Source organism: Strigops habroptila, chromosome 1 (assembly GCF_004027225.2).
Source record: "Strigops habroptila isolate Jane chromosome 1, bStrHab1.2.pri, whole genome shotgun sequence".
Taxonomy (NCBI): domain Eukaryota; kingdom Metazoa; phylum Chordata; class Aves; order Psittaciformes; family Psittacidae; genus Strigops; species Strigops habroptila.
This window is the reverse complement of record NC_044277.2, coordinates 143,863,097-143,881,431: the sequence shown is the minus strand read 5'-3', so window position 1 is coordinate 143,881,431 and position 18,335 is coordinate 143,863,097. Positions and strand designations below refer to the sequence as shown.

Below are 18,335 nucleotides of genomic sequence, written 5' to 3'. Positions count from 1 at the left end.
AGGTCAGGACACAGCCACTTTAAATCATGACAACATTAGATCAATTCTGAAAAGCAAAGCCTATCAAATAAATGCAAAACCCAAGCATGCAAGTCCTCCAAGTATGTTATTTTGGGTGCCAATACTGTGATTTAATGTCGAGCAGCAAATTTATAACCAACCACAGTCTGGACAAAAAGCTCTAGAAGTGAAAAGCCAGCAGCACATAGAAGTTGAATTACAAGGATACCATTCTGCATGTATTTTGGCATTTTGCACACCAGGGAAACAATCCCACTTTCGGGACAGCAGAATTGGGGTTGCATGTAAAACTTCTGTGAAGTCTAAGTCTCACCCTTTACCACAGGATTAGTTACAATCAAGTTTCCAATATTGTTATAGAATCTCAATAAATTCCCAGTGAAAAATATAAGTTGGGCTTAAATATGAGAGAACATCAACCAAGTACCACTACGCTAAGGAAGAAAAAAGGGGCACTCCTTACAAAATACAATAGCTTCTTTATTAAGATAAAGATTAATGCAAAGATAGTAAAGGAATCACTTTGGGATTTATATTGAAGAACCAAGGAAGCAAGTAGGCAAGCACAGGGCCTTAAAGGAAATTAAGCACACGCTAGGCTGTAAACAGACGAGTGAAACATCAGACGATAACTGATAACAGTCAGAAACTTCAAATAGAGAAACAAAGGCATAGGAATTTATATTGTATATTCCTGTGCAGAATAGGAAAGACACACGCATGGCAGCTGGCATGCCCAATATAAGCTGCAGAAGTGCAAATGTATTTTTAAACCAGTAAATGTCACTGTCAGTAAAAAAAAGTTCCTGCAGCCAAAGGGTAGCCAGGGCAGCAAGACTACTGAAACTAGGCCAGTCCACAGGGCAGTGACACAGCGTAAGCTTTCAAGTTTACAAAAGTAACAGGTCTATAGCAGACTAATGATCCCTCAAACAGCATTTCAAGTTCAATACAAGGTACAGTGATCATCATAATGTTTCCCCAAAGAAGCATACAGAAGTGATGTAGTGCACTTGGTTCTATACCAGCAGCCAGTTTTATACCACAGTACGCATGAGCTGGCTGATGCAATAGTAAGGCAATGAGTTTTTCCCAACATTTAAAAACAAAAGCCTCAAACCTCTTATTTTTCACTCTAAGTATATCATGACAAATTCAGATTATCACAACAGATAGATTTCTGCTTCAGAAATACATCCTGGGTTGGTGGTGTGGAATAAAAACTGAGCATCTCACAAAACAATGAGATTTACCTCAGTAAGCTGCAGTTAGTATTTCATGATGAATTTCAACTAAATTATAAAGAAACTGGCTAAACAATACACTGTAGGTCTTTGAACATAGAAATTATCAATAGGGAACTACAGCAACGATTCTCATTCCAATGACTTACATGCTCTTCTAGAAAAGACTGTTCAAACCAAGAATTGGCTTATCACATCTTTTTATTTTGCCATCTTTAAGCGTGACATTTTGAACAAGAGGCAGACAAATTTTTTGAGCCAAATCACCTAAGCAACCTACACCCAAATAGTACAGGCTTTGTATAGACCGAGACCTGAAGTTTTCTTAGCAAGCAAGCACCTTTGTAGAGCCAGGTCTGGTAAAAGCACTTTGCTTTGCTGTCAGCAACAGTGGTGTCATGGTGGTAGCGGGCACTCCAAGCCCTCTGCAAGGAATAGGGGAATTTTTGTTGCTTTACTTCTCTGAAGTAGTCTCTTACTAGTTCACACATGCTACTGCCTGGGATCTTCTTTTGGAGAATGCAAGGGGAGGTGAAAGGAACAAAAGCAGAAATCATGCTGCTTACTCTTAGACACAGTCTTAGCTTCCAAAGAGAAAGCGTGAAACACCTAAAGCAAAGCTGCAACAAAAGCACAAGAACACCATTTCAGGCAGTAAAGTGGTCTGCTGATGTGAGCTGATGAGCAAAAAGACCCTTTCTTTTTTTGACAAGTAAGATTCAAGAGACATAAACCTGCTTTTCATGGAGCAGTCACTGCTTTTTAAAATTGAAATAGAACCACAGAATCCCAGACTGGTTTGGGGTGGAAAAGAACTTAAAGCTCATCCAGTTCCAATCCCTTGCCACAGGCAGGGACACCTTCCACCAGACCAGGTTGCTCCAAGCCCCTGTGTCCAACCTGGCCTTGAACACTGCCAGGGATGGGGCAGCCACAGCTTCTCTGGGCACCCTGTGCCAGCGCCTCAGCACCCTCACAGGGAAGAACTTCTGCCTAAGATCTAACCTGAACTTGCCCTGTTTAAAGTTTCAGATTTTAAGTTTAAATCAGTTTGGCAGAGAGTGGTTGATCCAGAAATACACTCTGGCCTTGTGCTCTGCTTTGTGTGCGCTCTGAGCACTCACCAGCAGCACATAAAAGACAAATGCCACAAACTATGTAAGAAATCTCAATGTAGAGCTATGCAAACAGTTGATGCAATATGTCTCTGCTTGGATTTCACGGGGTTTAGATGCAAAATTGTGAAGTTTTCAAAGACAGAAAGAAAAAAAAAGTCAATCCATTCAATTTTTTAAAAAGAATTCAGGCAAAGGCTGAAAAGATCTGCTAACAGATGTGGGCAGCACATCTGTATGGAAATCTAGTTTGGACAGTTTAATTCTCAGTTGGATTTCATGGTGTCTACACTCTGGCCTGATTACAACATAACTAATACAATCTATTTTTAAGGTCCTACCAAACATGAAGGAAGATGAAAAACAACAGTTCAGTGAAACTGCTTTTAGTTTCCTTTGCATAAACTCCATGAATTCACAGCAACAGCATATTATCTTGTTATGCACTGCTTTCAAACCAGACCAGCTTAATGAATTTTGTATCCCTGGTCAAGCAATATATGAATAGAAGACTTTTCAAAGAACATTTGCAGTAATTCAGACTGTTTTTTCTATATCAGTTATTCTCAGAGTTTCATAACTCTTCTTTCCCCTCAGGAAACAATGAATTAGGCCCCAAGACTCCTCCCAGTTAAAGCAGAAGCAGATCAAGTTGCTGACAATCTCAATCCCATTCTGATGCTGTAGGTTAAGAATTAGCGTACCGAATCAATCAAGTGAATTATCTACTTACAAACTAGCTCCAAATCCCAGGTTCCTCTTTACTGTAGGTTTATCACAATCTGTCAGACTACTGAAGTCAAGTCAGGCTTAAAATCTGTCCTGGAGATCTGTGAAGTTTGAATATCTGTAATAAATAGCTCAGGAGAGGAAAGCGTATCACTGAGCTGATCTGAAATGTGCATCTGCCTTCCCATGATAAAAGCAGCCTTAGACTCTTCAGCTAAGTTTAAAACACCATGTATCTGATGGATAGATGATTAAAGTGCAGAGAAAGGGAGCAAATGAGTAAGACTGTTGGGCCGCTGGTGTGGCAACTCCTCCCATGCAGAACAATAGAATTTTTCTTTTGGGTTCATAGAATCCCAGACTGGTTTGGGTTGGAAAGGACCTTAAAGCTCATCCAGTTCCAATCCCCTGCCACAGGCAGGGACACCTTCCACCAGACCAGGTTGCTCCAAGCCCCTGTGTCCAACCTGGCCTTGAACACTGCCAGGGATGGGGCAGCCACAGCTTCTCTGGGCACCCTGTGCCAGCGCCTCAGCACCCTCACAGGGAAGAACTTCTGCCTAAGATCCAACCTGAACTTCCCCTGTTTCGGTTTGAACCCACTACCCCTGATTAAGAGGGAAAGATGGAGGGAAAGCGAGCTCTTTCTTCACTCATCCTTCATGGATGTCAATTCTTCTATTTTGACCTTCAAGGGAGCCACAGCCAAAGGTTTCCCACCACCTGTACATTCTCAGTCCACATTACCTTGCCTCTGCCCCACACTCAAACAAAGATATCTCTTCCCTTTAAGCACCTCTACCTGAGGCGGCCATGATTCTGCTTAAAGGCTGTCCTCAAATGCTAGTGAACAGAAGAGATCAAGTATCCTTTTTTTTTGTGCAATCAGGGATTACTGCTAGAGATTTGAGAGAAAGGCTGATTTCTTTCAGCAGGAGAAAGCTAGCCATAGAAAGGAGGATATGTGCAAGCCCTCACATCTCTTCCTGACCCTCTGGATAATATGAAGAGTACTGCTAATAAATGCCATACACTAGTATGCAGGTGTGACAGAGAACTTCACATCTGTTCTGTAACCATAAAAACTGTGACAGATTACCAAGCCAGTCATCCTGTGTAAACAAAGCAGTGGGAGCACTGTAAAGCCTTCCTTTTCCTGGTATCTTCCTTAGAGAATTTTGAAGCTATTTTGAATGCTCATACAACAAAACTACAAGGTTTGACCTCATTTAAAAAGTAAATATTAGAAAACTCTTGGTTTATTAATATAGCTGAGAACACTGTTTAAGAGTCATGGATTTCATGGAAAGTTAACCTGAGAAAAAGTTGTAAAAAGCATGAATTGAGAACCATCAAACAGGCAGCAGTATCTGCATGCAAAACTTGGGATCGTTAGAAATCCTGATGGAAGTGCAATGATAGCAAAGAAAGATTCACAAGTGGGCAGGGGGAGGAAGTAATTCCAGGGCCCTGTTTCTGAGACAAAAAAAAGCTTTTATTAATAAAACAGTCATATTTTGTCAGCCATCATATTTTGGCCAAATATGATAAACGCAAGAATAAGCGAGAACTCCTCCCAGTTGTTTCTTGCTGTTTCCTGTCTGCAACCAAATTACTCAACAGTTAAGATGAAGGCAAAATTTTCAGGCAGCTCAAAACTATTCAAGATGTTTCTGCCAGCCACAATACACCATGTTTGCAAAGGCACAGAGAAATCTGGCAACCAAGCACCCAGCCCGGCCGCCTCCTCCACAGGTACAAATAGGAAGAGCCATGCATAGTGCTGCTTGTAAAAACACTGACACACACTAACTGAAGAAGGCTGCTGGAGTACAGTTGTACACAAACTGGTCACAAGAAACCTTCTTCAATCATTTCCACAATCCCTGACCCACTGGACACTGAAACAGGAGGTGAACAAGACCAGGTCATTCAGATTTTCATACCAGACAGTACCGTATTAAACTGATTTTTAAGCAGATAACCATTTTCTAACATGCAAAAATGACTATGTGATCTCACAAGTCTTTTGATTCTTTCCATGGCTCTTCCAGAGGCAGATTTACCAGGCAGAAGTCTCCAGGAAACTGGTCCCAACAGCAGATCTTCCCAGTAGAGGATGCTCCAGGCCACAGGATCAGGGAGAGACGATGTAGCTTTTACCACCTATGTAAGTGCTCCCTCCTGACTTCCCAGGAGTACACTTGTTTTATTCATTTATGTAAACTATGATAAAAAACACTCTTCCCTCTGCCATGACATGAAGACAGGGGACCTGCAGAGATTTAGTTGGGCAGATACAGCCAGAAGCCATCCTCCTGCTGCTGCTGTGGCAGGGGATCCCACAGCTCTGGTAAGAGAGGAAGCACCCAAACCTGACCAGTCTCAGTAAGAAAACAGATTCTACAATGCAAGTTTCCTCTTTCTCTCCTTTGTGCTTGCATTACATTTCACAAACTGTACTAGAGAGGCAGCAATTGCTGTTTGAGCTAGTGGAACATTATGATAGTCCATATATATTGATTCACTTTGACAGTATTTGACTTCAGTTGAGACAATCTGTCTGACTTAAATGAGTTCAAGTTTAAGGACTAGCTGATTTAAAAAGACAGGAAAAGAAGCGCTGTGGCTATGTTTAAATGCTGACACAAGGAGGAGGCTCAAAAGAAAGCAGCAGCAATGGATGAGATGAAAGCAAAAAAGAGCTATTATAAAATGGATTTAAAATAAATAGTCACTTATTACTACCTGGGGTGTAAAAAGAAAAATCTCATCAAAACCTAATGATGCTCATGTTTCTGAACTGGGCACAGGAGGAAAAAACTCCCAGTACCGGCTTATAATCACGTATTTGCCAACACAAAAGATTTACAGCCTTTAGTTTTCAGACTTTTAATTTTGCACAAGCAGTTGGAAAAGACCTGGGAGAGGAAGAGAGTTGTTCTTTTAAGAAGAAGGGTAATATAAAATGCAATTCCAGGGTTGGAGATTATGCATGTTTATAAAAACGTACTCAGTGCATTAGGAGTCGAACAGGATATTATGAAAGATGCTCTGTAGGATATGGAGGAAGACTTCACAGTCGATTCCCTGCATGTGGAGAACTTTTCTTTTTCCTGGAAGTGTTCATGCCAGGAGCTCTTCAGCAGCCAAATCCTTGGAACAGAGGATACTTCCAAAAGACTAACGCTTGGAAAGTAAAATATCCAATTAGATGAATTCAGGCTGAGAATGGACTGAGACAGAATATTCAATTAGCCTTCAGCCTGACCCTGCAGACTTCTAGTGGTGTTTCGAAAAGATGAACTGTCTTTGTCATGTGCACCCATACAGAAAGACTTCAGGAAAATTTACCAGCAGCAAAACACAGAAGCTAATAAGAGTATCTTGGCAGCAACAGAGGTTACCAAGTAGTCTGAAGCAAAGCAGCATGCATTAGCATCTATGTACCCTTAATGAAAAAGAAGAAAGAAAAGTACAATATGGAATGAGGAGGATACAATAGACTATACACAGCTGCATTGCTGTGGTGTAAGTAAAATCCCAGCTTTCTGTTTGATGAGTTAGAACAAGAGGAGTCAAATGGCACCTGAAAAACTCTTAAGCATCATCTTCCAGGAATACTCCTCAGGAAATAAATGCAGCAGGACTGCTCCCATTTCGGTTTAGGTCGAAAGGTCAGTAATCAACACTTGCGCTAACAGATTATCGCCTGCAAGATGTGCAGTGCACACACCAGTGCACAAGACTAAGTCCTCTGAAGACCTGAGAGATCCAGGCAGTAGAATCCAATCAACTAGATTACAAGCTCCAAGTTAGGAAAGCAAGGACCTTAGCCACATGGTGGCTTAATTATAAAGAATCTCATCGCCTTTCTTTGCTGATGGGAGTCAATTCTTCCCCGCTGGTTTTCATCAACCAAGATTTGCATGAATCCAAAGGTATTTACAATCAATCCAGTATTTCATTAAAGATTTTGTCCTAAAGTTCTGGCCAGAGAAAATGCAGGTAGCATTTCCAGTATCAGCCCTGTTCTACATAGAGAGGAGAACCCCCAAAGCTGTGAAGAAACTTCTGATTCATTTGCAATGAGAAGAGCTAATTTCCTAACAGCTCTTCAGTGAAAGCACCTCCCTGCCACCAAACTGTGCATGATCTGATACAAAACAACTTAATGGAACTTTGTAACTCCCTTTCTTTGTCAGAGAAAAATCTTTACAAGATGGTATGTTCATCTTACTGTTACTTCATTCCTTACAGTTCATTTTATACAGGATGTTTGTTTACTAAGTTGAAATCTTAGAGTGAAATCAGAAAGTGATATATCTGGAATCTGCTCTACCATTCACTATTATTGGAAAAAAAGAATATCCCAAAAGCCACCAAACATCCAATAAACCATCCCACTGTGAAGCCTTGCAGCTCTTTAAAGCAGAGAATAAATCCCAAATTGCTGCCTAAAAATCTCTATGGGAAGATAGTGCTTTTGGCACTGCATTTCTAAAAGATTCTGAAATAAACATGGTTCAAACCACCATGCAAACTAATCCATGTTCCTTGATGGGTTAGATATGCTTAATCTTCAAAATACAGGACATAATGGTTGTCTTCTAATAAAGTCACGGACAAATCAGAAGACAAAAAACCTAAATGGCATTGAGAAAACAAACAGCAATTTTCACAGTGGCTCTTCCAATACAGGAACAAGGGACTTACAATGAATCAGCAAGTGGAAAATTCAGAAGAATACTAGTAATATTATTTTATTCAACCACCTTGGGCAACATGATCTAGTGTGAGGTGTCCCTATCCATGGCAGGGGGTTGGAACTAGATGATCTTAAGGTCCTTTCCAACCCAAACCAGTCTGTGATTTTATGATTCTATTATGCTGTTCATCTTACATGAACTGAAGATGTATTTATTTGGTTTATTTATTTATTTCCTCTTCACAGTGGTTTCACAGTTATTTTGGAACCGTTTAGCAGAGTCAACCCACAGACTCCCCTATTTCATGGCTTGTTGGCTTCCGCAGTGGTCTGTAACAGCCACAGATGGATAACATGAGAGACACTTTTGGGTATCTATGGAAACAAGTAGCTGAAGTCTGCCTCAAGGTCTTCTCTTCAGATCCTTTCCCCATGTTAGGAAGGGGCAGGGAATCTTCCCCATCCTCCAATACGCAGAGTAACAAAACAAAGCAGCAGGTGCTGGGAATGGAAATAGGGAGCTGAGGTGGATGAAGAGGCAGAAGAAGGAGGATGCTGGAACAATTCATAAATGAAACACAAGAGCAGGACTAAGGAGAAAAGCAAATACAAATGAGCATGACTGTGTCCATCCTATAGTTTTGATTCCTAGGTACCCTGTTTATAGTAGGCTCCACTGGTACAGAATCATAGAATGGTTAGTGTTAGAAAGGACAGCCCCAACCCCCTGCCACGGGCAGGGACACCTCACACTAGACCATGTCACCCAAGGCTCTGTCCAGCCTGGCCTTGAACACTGCCAGGGATGGAGCATTCACCACTTCATTGGGCAACCTGTTCCAGTGCCTCACCACCTTCACAGCCATCACGTTCCATCTGGCTACGTTGAGCCATATTCACCTCCTCCTCCCTCACTGTGAAAATTGCTGTTCATTTTCTCAATGCCATTTAGGTTTTTTGTCTTCTGATTTGTCTTTAACTCTATGAGAAGGCAAACATCATGTCTTGTATTTTGAAGATTAAGCATTTTGTATGACCAGACACAGCTTGGCAACTTACTGCCAAAGTAATGTGTACTTGCTACGTGCAGGTAACAACCTGTGAACAGGCGCAAACTACTTTCTTAGGAATATGTAGTTGATGAGAACTTCAGTGCTTGCACATCTCAGCTGAAGACAGCAGTGACAGACGCAATTAACACTTATTACACAAGGACATTTGCACTGCAGGTGGGTATATAATCATTGGAGCAAAGGAGTTCATCATCATGTACCTTTGCCTGATTCCACTACTCCACTCAGTCATTCATCATCTGAAGCTTATTCCAGTAATTAAACCCCTTGAACACATACAAATTAATATGAAAAAACAGCCATCAAATGATCATCTTAAACAAACAATTTAACAACTACAACATTTGGCCACCTTGCAAGTGTACCTGCCTAAAACTAAGGCCAGAAGAGCTAAAATTCAGCCTCAGGTCAGTCTTTTAGTACATATGGACAACATAATCTTCAATTCTGCTCTATCACTCCTTGTCACCTCAAGCTGAAAATACAAACTCCCTGTGAGAGAAAGAGTAAACTGCCAATTTCCCTGCGAGACACGAGGTATCATTTTAATTCTAGATTGGTGGAGACAGTACTTCTCAGAGAGCATCAACATACATACACAGAGAAATGTGGAGGGCAGGTATGTGTGCACCTTTGTGCACGTGTGGGGTTGCTTATAGCAAAACATCTACTCAGGCAGGAAGAAAAACCAGCAAGCATCTCTGTGCCAGAACTGAGTTCAACACCCAAACTTCTTAGAGTACTTGCCCATGTTCTGCATGTGTTCCTAATGGTTTCAAATCCGAGGAGTAATGTGGCCACCCTCAAATGATCCAGGAAACTACAGACCACACAATCTCAGCTCGATTCCTGGGAAGGTGATGAAGCAGTTAATCCTGGAAAACATTTCCAGGCACATTAAGGATTAGAAAATCATCAGGAGTGGTCAACATGGCTTCATCAAGGGGAAGTCATGTTTGACCAACCTGACAAACTCCTATGATGAATTGACTGGCCTGGTAGATAAGGCGAGAGCAGTGGATATTGTCTACCTGGACTCCAGTAAGGCTTTTGACACTGTCCGCCTGTAAGATCATCATAGAGGAGCTGTTGATGTGTGGGCTGGAAGAGCAGACAGTGAGGTGGATTGAAAACTGTCTGAATGGGCACCAGTTGAAACACAGGAACATCAAGAGACACTTTTTAACTGCGTGGGTGACCAAGCACTGGCACAGGTTGCCCAGGGAAGTTGTGGAGTTCCCCTCCTTAGATAGATTCAAAACCTGCCTGATGCAGTCCTGGGCAACTGGCCATAGCTGTCCCTGCTTGAGCAGCACGGGTTGGACCATATGACCTCTACACCCCTTCCATGACTGAAAAAAACCCCAATCCAACAAAAAAAAAAAAACCCCAGAAAAAGCACCATATTAAAAAAGAAAATAATAATGTATATATATACATATATGCCATTTGCAAATCTCTGGAAACAGCACCTACCCACTCTACAAGAGCATGGGTATTTTCATTCTATATTTAGATGTGCGGGTGGTATACTCTGCACAAACACATACATATGCACACACAGTACTGCAGAATTGAAAATCATTCTTCTCAACAGCAGGCTGACATGTTTTAGCAGAATTTTCCCTGAGATAAATATGCAATTCCTCACTTTCACGGATTGCCTGCATCCCTCCCAACCTAGCATCTCTGGCTGCATACACAATGCAATCCCATCAGGCTGAGCCCACCAGCTTCAATGCATCTTCCCAGTGGGGGCTGTGCACTCAGCCCTCAGAACCTTTCATACAATTCAAAAGCACCCATTTGCAAGAGCACAACCATATGCAAAAAACCAACCTTGACATCTGGATCTCAGGCACCTTCAACCCAGCTGCTCCATGTTCATAAATCCTTCCCACAACCAGATTATGTGATCAGTATGCATGTAGAATCATAGAATCACAGATGGCTTGGGTTGGAAAGGAACTTAAGATCATTCAGTTCCAACCCCCTGCCATAGGCAGGGACACCTCACACTAGACCAGGTTGCTCCAAGCCCCGTCCAACCTGGTCTTGAACACTGCCAGGGATGGGGCAGCCACAGCTTCTCTGAGCACCCTGTGCCAGCGCCTCAGCACCCTCACAGGGAAGAACTTCTGCCTTAGATCCAACCTGAACTTCCCCTGTTTCAGTTTGAACCCATCACCCCTTGTCCTATCGCTACAGTCCCTGATGAAGAGTCCCTCTCCAGCAGCCTTGTAGCCCCCTTCAGACACTGGAAGCTGCTCTGAGGTCTCCACGCAGCTTCTCTTCTCCAGGCTCAACAGCCCTAATGTTCTCAGCCTGTCTTTGTATGGGAGGTGCTCCAGCCCCTGATCATCCTCGTGGCCTCCTCTGGACTTGCTCCAACAGCTCCATGTCCTTCTGATGTTGAGGACACCAGCACTGCACAGAGTGCTGCAAGTGGGGTCTCACGAGAGCAGAGCAGAGGGGCAGGATCACCTCTTTTGACCTGCTGCTCACGCTGCTATTGTTTCAGTAATACAGGATTTTGCTACAATCTATTTGGAAGCATCCAACCTCCAAGGGATTTAAGATATTTGGAAAGATATAAGATAATTTCATGAAGTCACTAAATCCAGATGCAAGAGTCTTCAGATCCATTCCTCTTTGGATTGCAATTGAGTGATTTCTATGTTGAATATACTCAGTTCCCTGGTAACTAGATTTCAAAGTAAAAAATATCAGTCTGTCTGCTGTCTCAGGTCTTGCTGGATCATTGGCTGTCATCGTCAGGAGATTCTTTCAGCCAAATCATGTCTTTGGCTATACCTGACGCTGCTCGATTTAGCTCAGCAATTGAAACTTCATTACCAATTCTGTTCAGGACGTGCTGGACAGGATAGGAAAAGGCTCATCGTGTCAGAGCTGGTTTAGCTCTGAAGCACTGATAGGAACATGAACTAATAAAAACTTTTTGTCCATCCTAAAATGAACACCCTGGACTTTCAATAGACAGCAGGAGCAACTGACGTAAGATGAGAACTGTATCAGCGAGCAGATCTGTCCTGCAAGAATTACTGTATTCAGACAATCACTTTCCAAATTAAACCCCATGTCATACAACGGGAATCTCCATTACAACATAAGAATACATAACTTAAAGCTACTTACCCTGCTCATAAGTAGCCACAGATAAACTGTGTGAAATGCACTCTGTTCTTCAGAGAACTGAAATGGCCCAAAAGATTTGAATCTTTGCTTTCCGAACAGGGGCATTTCACTAATTTTGACATTTAGTCCATTGCTTGGTTCATTTCTACTATTTGAATGATTCCATAGAGTGCATCTAAATGCTCCTTTCTGCACAGCTATCTAGAATTACCTTTTTTTAGAGCTAACTATTGTATCACCTTCAATTTCAATGACATGCAGACACTGATTTTCTAGCACTAGGACAACTGTGAGCATTTTATTCCTACTTATAGACAGTTTTTCTACCGGGGACCTATCTAATGGTTCCACAGCAGCCAACTAAGAAAAGAGGAAGAATGCCACCAAAAACACCTCAACTTTGCTATGCTGGTGCTGACCTTGCACTGGAAAAAGTTTCAGAGGTCCGTAAGTCACACCCACATAATTGGAATAACCAGAACAAGATCCCCAAAGACTGACAAACTTGGCTGAAAATGCTGAATTATAAAAGAATCCATTTAGAATTTTGCTTTCTGCATATGCTTACAGCTACTCTTATTTTTATCTTTTGATAGATAACACAATCTTATTCTGAATGCTGAAGCTGTTGAAAAGAGGGATGAATACTCAAAATGAACTGGATTTAATACATTCCTAATTTTCTCATACATACTTCCCTTTAAAACTCACACCTTTTAGCTTGATTAACCACAAACACTCAAGTGCAACTTTCAAGTAAAGTAACAAACAAGATTTCATTTCAAATATTACATTCCATTCTAATGATATTTATTTACAATTTTTATGTCTCTAAGACATCTTGTTTCCATTTATCAAACAAATGGTTTCTAAGATTAAGTAAAACAACACTAAGTGGGATTTTAATCAAGCATGCAATCTGCAATACAAGGCAAATCAATACGGCAAATGCATTAGTTTAAGTTACTAACTTCAACTGTAATGCTCAAAACTTGCAAATCAAGCTACTCTGTCCCCAAATAAATTCCCTGCCAACAGTAATAAGTACTCCTCTCCCCCACACCATTTTTCTTCTTTAGATTGGAATGCATGATGGTCACTATCATTATCTCTGCTATTACATAGCTTTTATGAAAGAAGAGGCCCTAAAGGGAAAAGTTTTATGATGCTTCATTCTATAATCATCTTCATTTTTAATCTAGACTCCAAAGAGAAGTTTAAAGTGTCATTCAGAGAGTCTGGTTTAAAGTGTGTTAGAGTTAATGGAAAATTTCCTTTCGCTCTTACAAGATTATGCCACAGGCTTCAATTTGCTTCTTCGCTTTAGTGTTCTTGCCATTTGAATTGTGTCTCAATTTGTCTATGCCATACTAAAGCACCAAAATAATAATTTTGGTTAAACACTCACCTCAAACCATTGGCCATGTGACTGCATTTTAAGGATGACACAAGGATCTGGTTTTGAGAGGGCATCCCTGTCTGATATGCCTTTGCATGCAACTCGCAGCTCCACTTTAGTCAGGCATGGGCTGTTAAAAATTCCCAGGGTATTGGCTGCTGATTCATAGATGTTGCTCATTTTCTGCATTCCTTTTCCTGAAAGAGAGAAAAGTTCCAGTAAGAACAGTGCATGCACAGTACAGTCCTTCCTTTCATGCAGAAGCCAAAGCCATGTTCTGCTAGCCAGTGGGACCCCATAACTGTGAATGAGATCCAGAGCTAGGAGGGGAAGGGGAGAATAAAAATCAGAAGAATAGCTATAGAACAAAGAAGTACATCATCTTGTATGTTTAGACATAAGCTCAGAAATAAGTTTTCCACCATGCCCCTGAACTCGGGGGGTGAACTGCGATCTCCATTTCTAGCTCTGTTCCTGCCTATAGGGCTACGTTTCCCCATGCTGAAGGATAGATGGGCTGCTAATTTGGAATTTCTCATGATAACACCTTATTCCAGAAACAAGGCTAAATTAAATTTGTCCAGGACTCCTATCTGTTTCCATTTCACCATGCTCCATCAAAAAAGCATACTCATCTTACACAAACCCTTTGTGTAAGTTCTACAGAAAGGCCCTTTCATATAAACCTTAAATTCCAAAATACATTTCATTCTCTGTCTTCAGACTTACTGCAGAAGGTTACCTTCCCCCATTCCTAAGCAAGTAGTCAAGACTGGTGTTCTAAGCAGAAGGAGAAGATATTTATGCTGACAAACCTTGTTGTTATACAGTATTTGCTCTTTTGGACCAGGAATAACATGAACAGATGGCTGGAATACTGGGAACCTCTGGCTCTTACGTCAGTATAGACACCACCACCAATCTCGTAGCTCAAGCCTTTACTCTCAAAAGAAGAGAGTAAAAATGATTTTTAACACAGAGCTTGGCCAAAATCACCCTATGATCATTTCTGCATGAATAAAGAATATGGGAACACTAATTTGCTCACTTGTTCTGAGCTTCAGAGCCTGACCCCTCAAAACCTGTTGCCCAAACCAGGATTAGCGCCTTTACCCCCTTAGCCCATACATAAGAACTGCAAAAAAATGACTTCACATTTTTCGAGGGCAGATTTATCTTATCAAATTATCAACAGATTTTTTTGTGGTTTCTTTCAAACCTCTTCACTGCCTCTTTCACAAAACCCTCTTCTCAGATGTTAAAGATTTTTGAGAACTGTTTTGATCAAGGTTGATTTCTGGCAATAAGGCACTGAAAGGGTTCTTTCCCCAACTCCGTGAGGTTAAAAATAAAAACAAAACCCCCCAAACACCACCTTCAGAAGATCCAGTTTTCCTATGAATTACAAAGGCAAAATTAGAAAGATATTTCTAAATTCAGAGTAAGAAGAGTTTTGTGCTGGGACAGTTCATGCCACTGATGGCAAGATGGCGGTCCTAGCTTGAAAGCAACAGCAAGCAGAGGGAACTGGGTTCTAGCCTAACAGCACAATGAGTCTTTTCATGGATCTTAATAGCCATGGACAATGATGTGACAATTATTAACAGAATTCCATTGTTTAAAAATGTGTGGCTGTATTTTTTCAAAGGAAATGTAAAGGAGGAACATATTGTTTATTGCTTATAAAACAAGCAACCATTATAAAGTCTGTAACCCCCTTCTCTTTTGACTGCATTTAACCAGGTTGTGTACATCCGAACAAACTCCATTCACACGTGGCCAGTGAAAACCTTGATAAAATATGACAAAACTTCTAAGTACTTAGCTTCTGTCGTGGTTTGAGCCCAGCCGGTAACTCAGAACCACACAGCCGCTCGCTCACTCCCCCCCCCTTCTTCGCTCCCGGAGGGATGGGGAGGAGAATGGGAAGAATGCAACTCCCATGGGTTGAGATAAGAGCAGTCCCGCAACTAAGGTATAACACAAAACCACTACTGCTACCACCAATGATAATAACGATTAGTGAAATAACAAGGGGAGAGGATACAATTGCTCACCACCCGCCGACCGATACCCAGCCCGACCCGAGCAGTGATCTGGGCCTTCCGGGTAACTCCCCCCGGTTTATATACTGGGCATGACGTGCTGTGGTATGGAATACCCCTTTGGCTAGTTTGGGTCAGGTGTCCTGTCTCTGCTTCCTCCCGGCTTCCCCTCCTCCCTGGCAAAGCATGAGACTGAGAAAGTCCTTGGTTGGAATAAACATTACTTAGCAACAACTAAAAACATCGGTGTTATCAGCGTTGTTCCCAGGCTGAAAGTTAAAAAACACAGCACTGCACCAGCTACTAAGCAGGAGAAAAATGACTGCTATAGCTGAACCCAGGACAGCTTCATCTTGGTGCTGCAAGCCTGCTTAAGGTAAACTGCTTTTGGAAATGTCTGGCTCTTGGGGGCCGTTTTGTGATAGAAAGTACTGAAGATATGCTGGTCTTTTTGTCTTCCTGATGTTGACACACAGCCCCTGCAGTGGAATGGCCTAAAAAACTGAAGAAGGAGCAGACTGAAAGAAAAACAAGGGGCCTAGGAAAAGAAGAAGTTGGAGCATAGGAAAGGAAGACTGAAACTGGGGAGCAGGTGCTAGTTGAGGCCAATGTGGTAGGAGTGGGTTTTGCATATAGGAATGATAGGATTGATAAAGGCCTTGGAAGAGCTGAGAGGGGAGAAGGGGAGTGACCTTCAGCTTCAACATGCCAGACCTGAGAACTAGGCAGATGGGAAGGGCTGTGAGGCTGCAATTTTGGAAAACTTGAAAAAAAATCATAGACTATGACGAGACGAAGCCCTGATGGAGGGAGGAATTTTTCAGAGGAAGACAAGTACAGGCAACTCACAGAAGAAGGAAAGTGAAAGGAGAAGAGTAAGAAGAGAGACACCTAGATCTGGCATAGGGAAACACTGCAAATGGTACAGGTAGCTGAGAGGCAAGACCGAGAATAATCAGGGGCTCAGCTGGAGAATTCTGTGAGGAGAAGGAGCTGAGTCAACACAGGATTGCAGGAAGAGTCAAGTGTAGAAGTGAGGAGAGGGAGAAAGGGCTTAGGAGAGCAATAGGCTGAAAAAGACAGGGCAAAAGAAGTAGTACCCACAGTGGCTTCTCCAGGGTGACTCCAGCTGAGAAACCCAATGCCCAAATGTATTCAACATCCTCTCTAGGGATGTCAACTTGCTAGTTACTGTTAGTTCTCTTGTCAGAGAGCTGTGGTGCAGATCTGGATGTGGTATATGATAAAATCCCACAGCATAATTATGTGGATCTTTGAAATAAACCTAGAGAATTAGACATCTACACACATAAGCAGATGTGCAGTATTAACATGATAATCCCAAAAGATTTTAAGAGTTTAAAAATTCCAGAAGATGAGGGTTGCCTTTTCACATACTTGCATGCTTATGTACCATTTTTTCCCCATGGGAACTTTGCCTTATTCACTCCACAAGATGAAAGGACTCATTGAATCAACGTGTATGCAATGCTGTGTTCTATCCACACTGCTCAGTTTGCTACCCCCAAATTTACGTAGCTATATGAACTCTATTATTCAAGCTCCAGATATATTAATTTCCATATTGACATTGCTGTGCCATTCTTCAGTGCACTGTCTGAAGGCTCCAAAACATGGATTCATTTATTTTTGCAACATCCGTCTGTTTCTAATAATTGACTGGTTGAAAGTAAATTAATGTGGGTTTTTTCCTGGATATTGTTGTGTGTAATTTCCAAGTATCCTGGCACAAGCTTTAAAAATCATGTATCTCTTAGTGAAAACAGACTCCTGTAAAAAAGCAGAACTGCCATTTGATTGAATTGCCTTGTCTCTTTTTATGGATAGTAGAACCAAACCAGATGATAGTGTACATTGATTGGTGATTCCATGATTGCAGGCTTATTCAGTGTATCAATCTATGTGCCCCCACATCATGTCATTTTTTACTTGCCTTACATAGAATCATAGAAGGAACCAGGTTGGAAAAGACCTTTAAGCTCATCCAGTCCAACCGTTCCCCAGCACTGCCAAGGCCACCACTAACCCATGGCACTGAGGGCCTCGGCTACACGGGGTGTGAGCACTTGCAGGGACGGTGACTCCAGCACTGCCCTGGGCAGCCTGTTCCAATGCCTGAGCACCCTCTGGGGAAGGAATTGTTCCTCAGCTCCATCTAAACCTCCCCTGGTGCAGCTTGAGGCCGTTTCCTCTTGTCCTGTCACTTGTTCCTTGGGAGCAGAGACCGACCCCACCTCACTGCAACCTCCTGTCAGGCAGCTGTAGAGAGCGATAAGGTCCCCCCTGAGCCTTCTCTTCTCCAGACTAACCCCCCAGGTCCCTCAGCCGTTCCTCATTACACTTGTGCTCCAGGCCCTGCACCAGCTCCGTTGCCCTTCTCTGGCTCCGCTCCAGCACCTCAATGTCTCTCTTGCAGTGAGGGGCTCAGAACTGAACACAGGATTCGAGGTGCAGCCTCACCAGTGCCCAGCACAGGGGGACAGTCACTGCCCTGGCCCTGCTGCCACACTGGTGCTGATACAGGCCAGGATGCTGTTGGCTTCTTGGCTGCCTGGGCACAAGCTGCTCATGTTCAGCTCCATCAATCAGCACCCCCAGCTCCTTTTCCATGAGCAGTTTCCAGCCACTCTGCCCCAAGCCTGGAGCGGTTCAGGGGATTGTTGTTGCCCAAGTGCAGGACCCAGCACTTGCCTTGTTGAACCTCATCCCATTGGCCACAGCCCATGGATCCAGCCTGTACTCTGAACGTCAGAACTAATCAGACCTACTCATGATTTGAGAAGCAGTGATCTGCATGCAAGAGGACCTGACATCTCCTGCCTCA

General features: G+C 42.4%; 1 protein-coding gene across 4 annotated transcripts in view; it reads right to left on the bottom strand.

Moving 5' to 3' along the window:
• Positions 1-18,335, bottom strand: part of CPNE4 (copine 4) — a 258,007-nt gene that overhangs the window by 164,972 nt on the left and 74,700 nt on the right. For all 4 annotated transcript variants that reach the window (XM_030491563.1, XM_030491588.1, XM_030491570.2 and 1 more), the window contains one exon: positions 13,455-13,642. In XM_030491563.1, the coding sequence (XP_030347423.1) occupies positions 13,455-13,642 (188 nt within the window). The remainder of the gene's footprint in view (positions 1-13,454; positions 13,643-18,335) is intronic.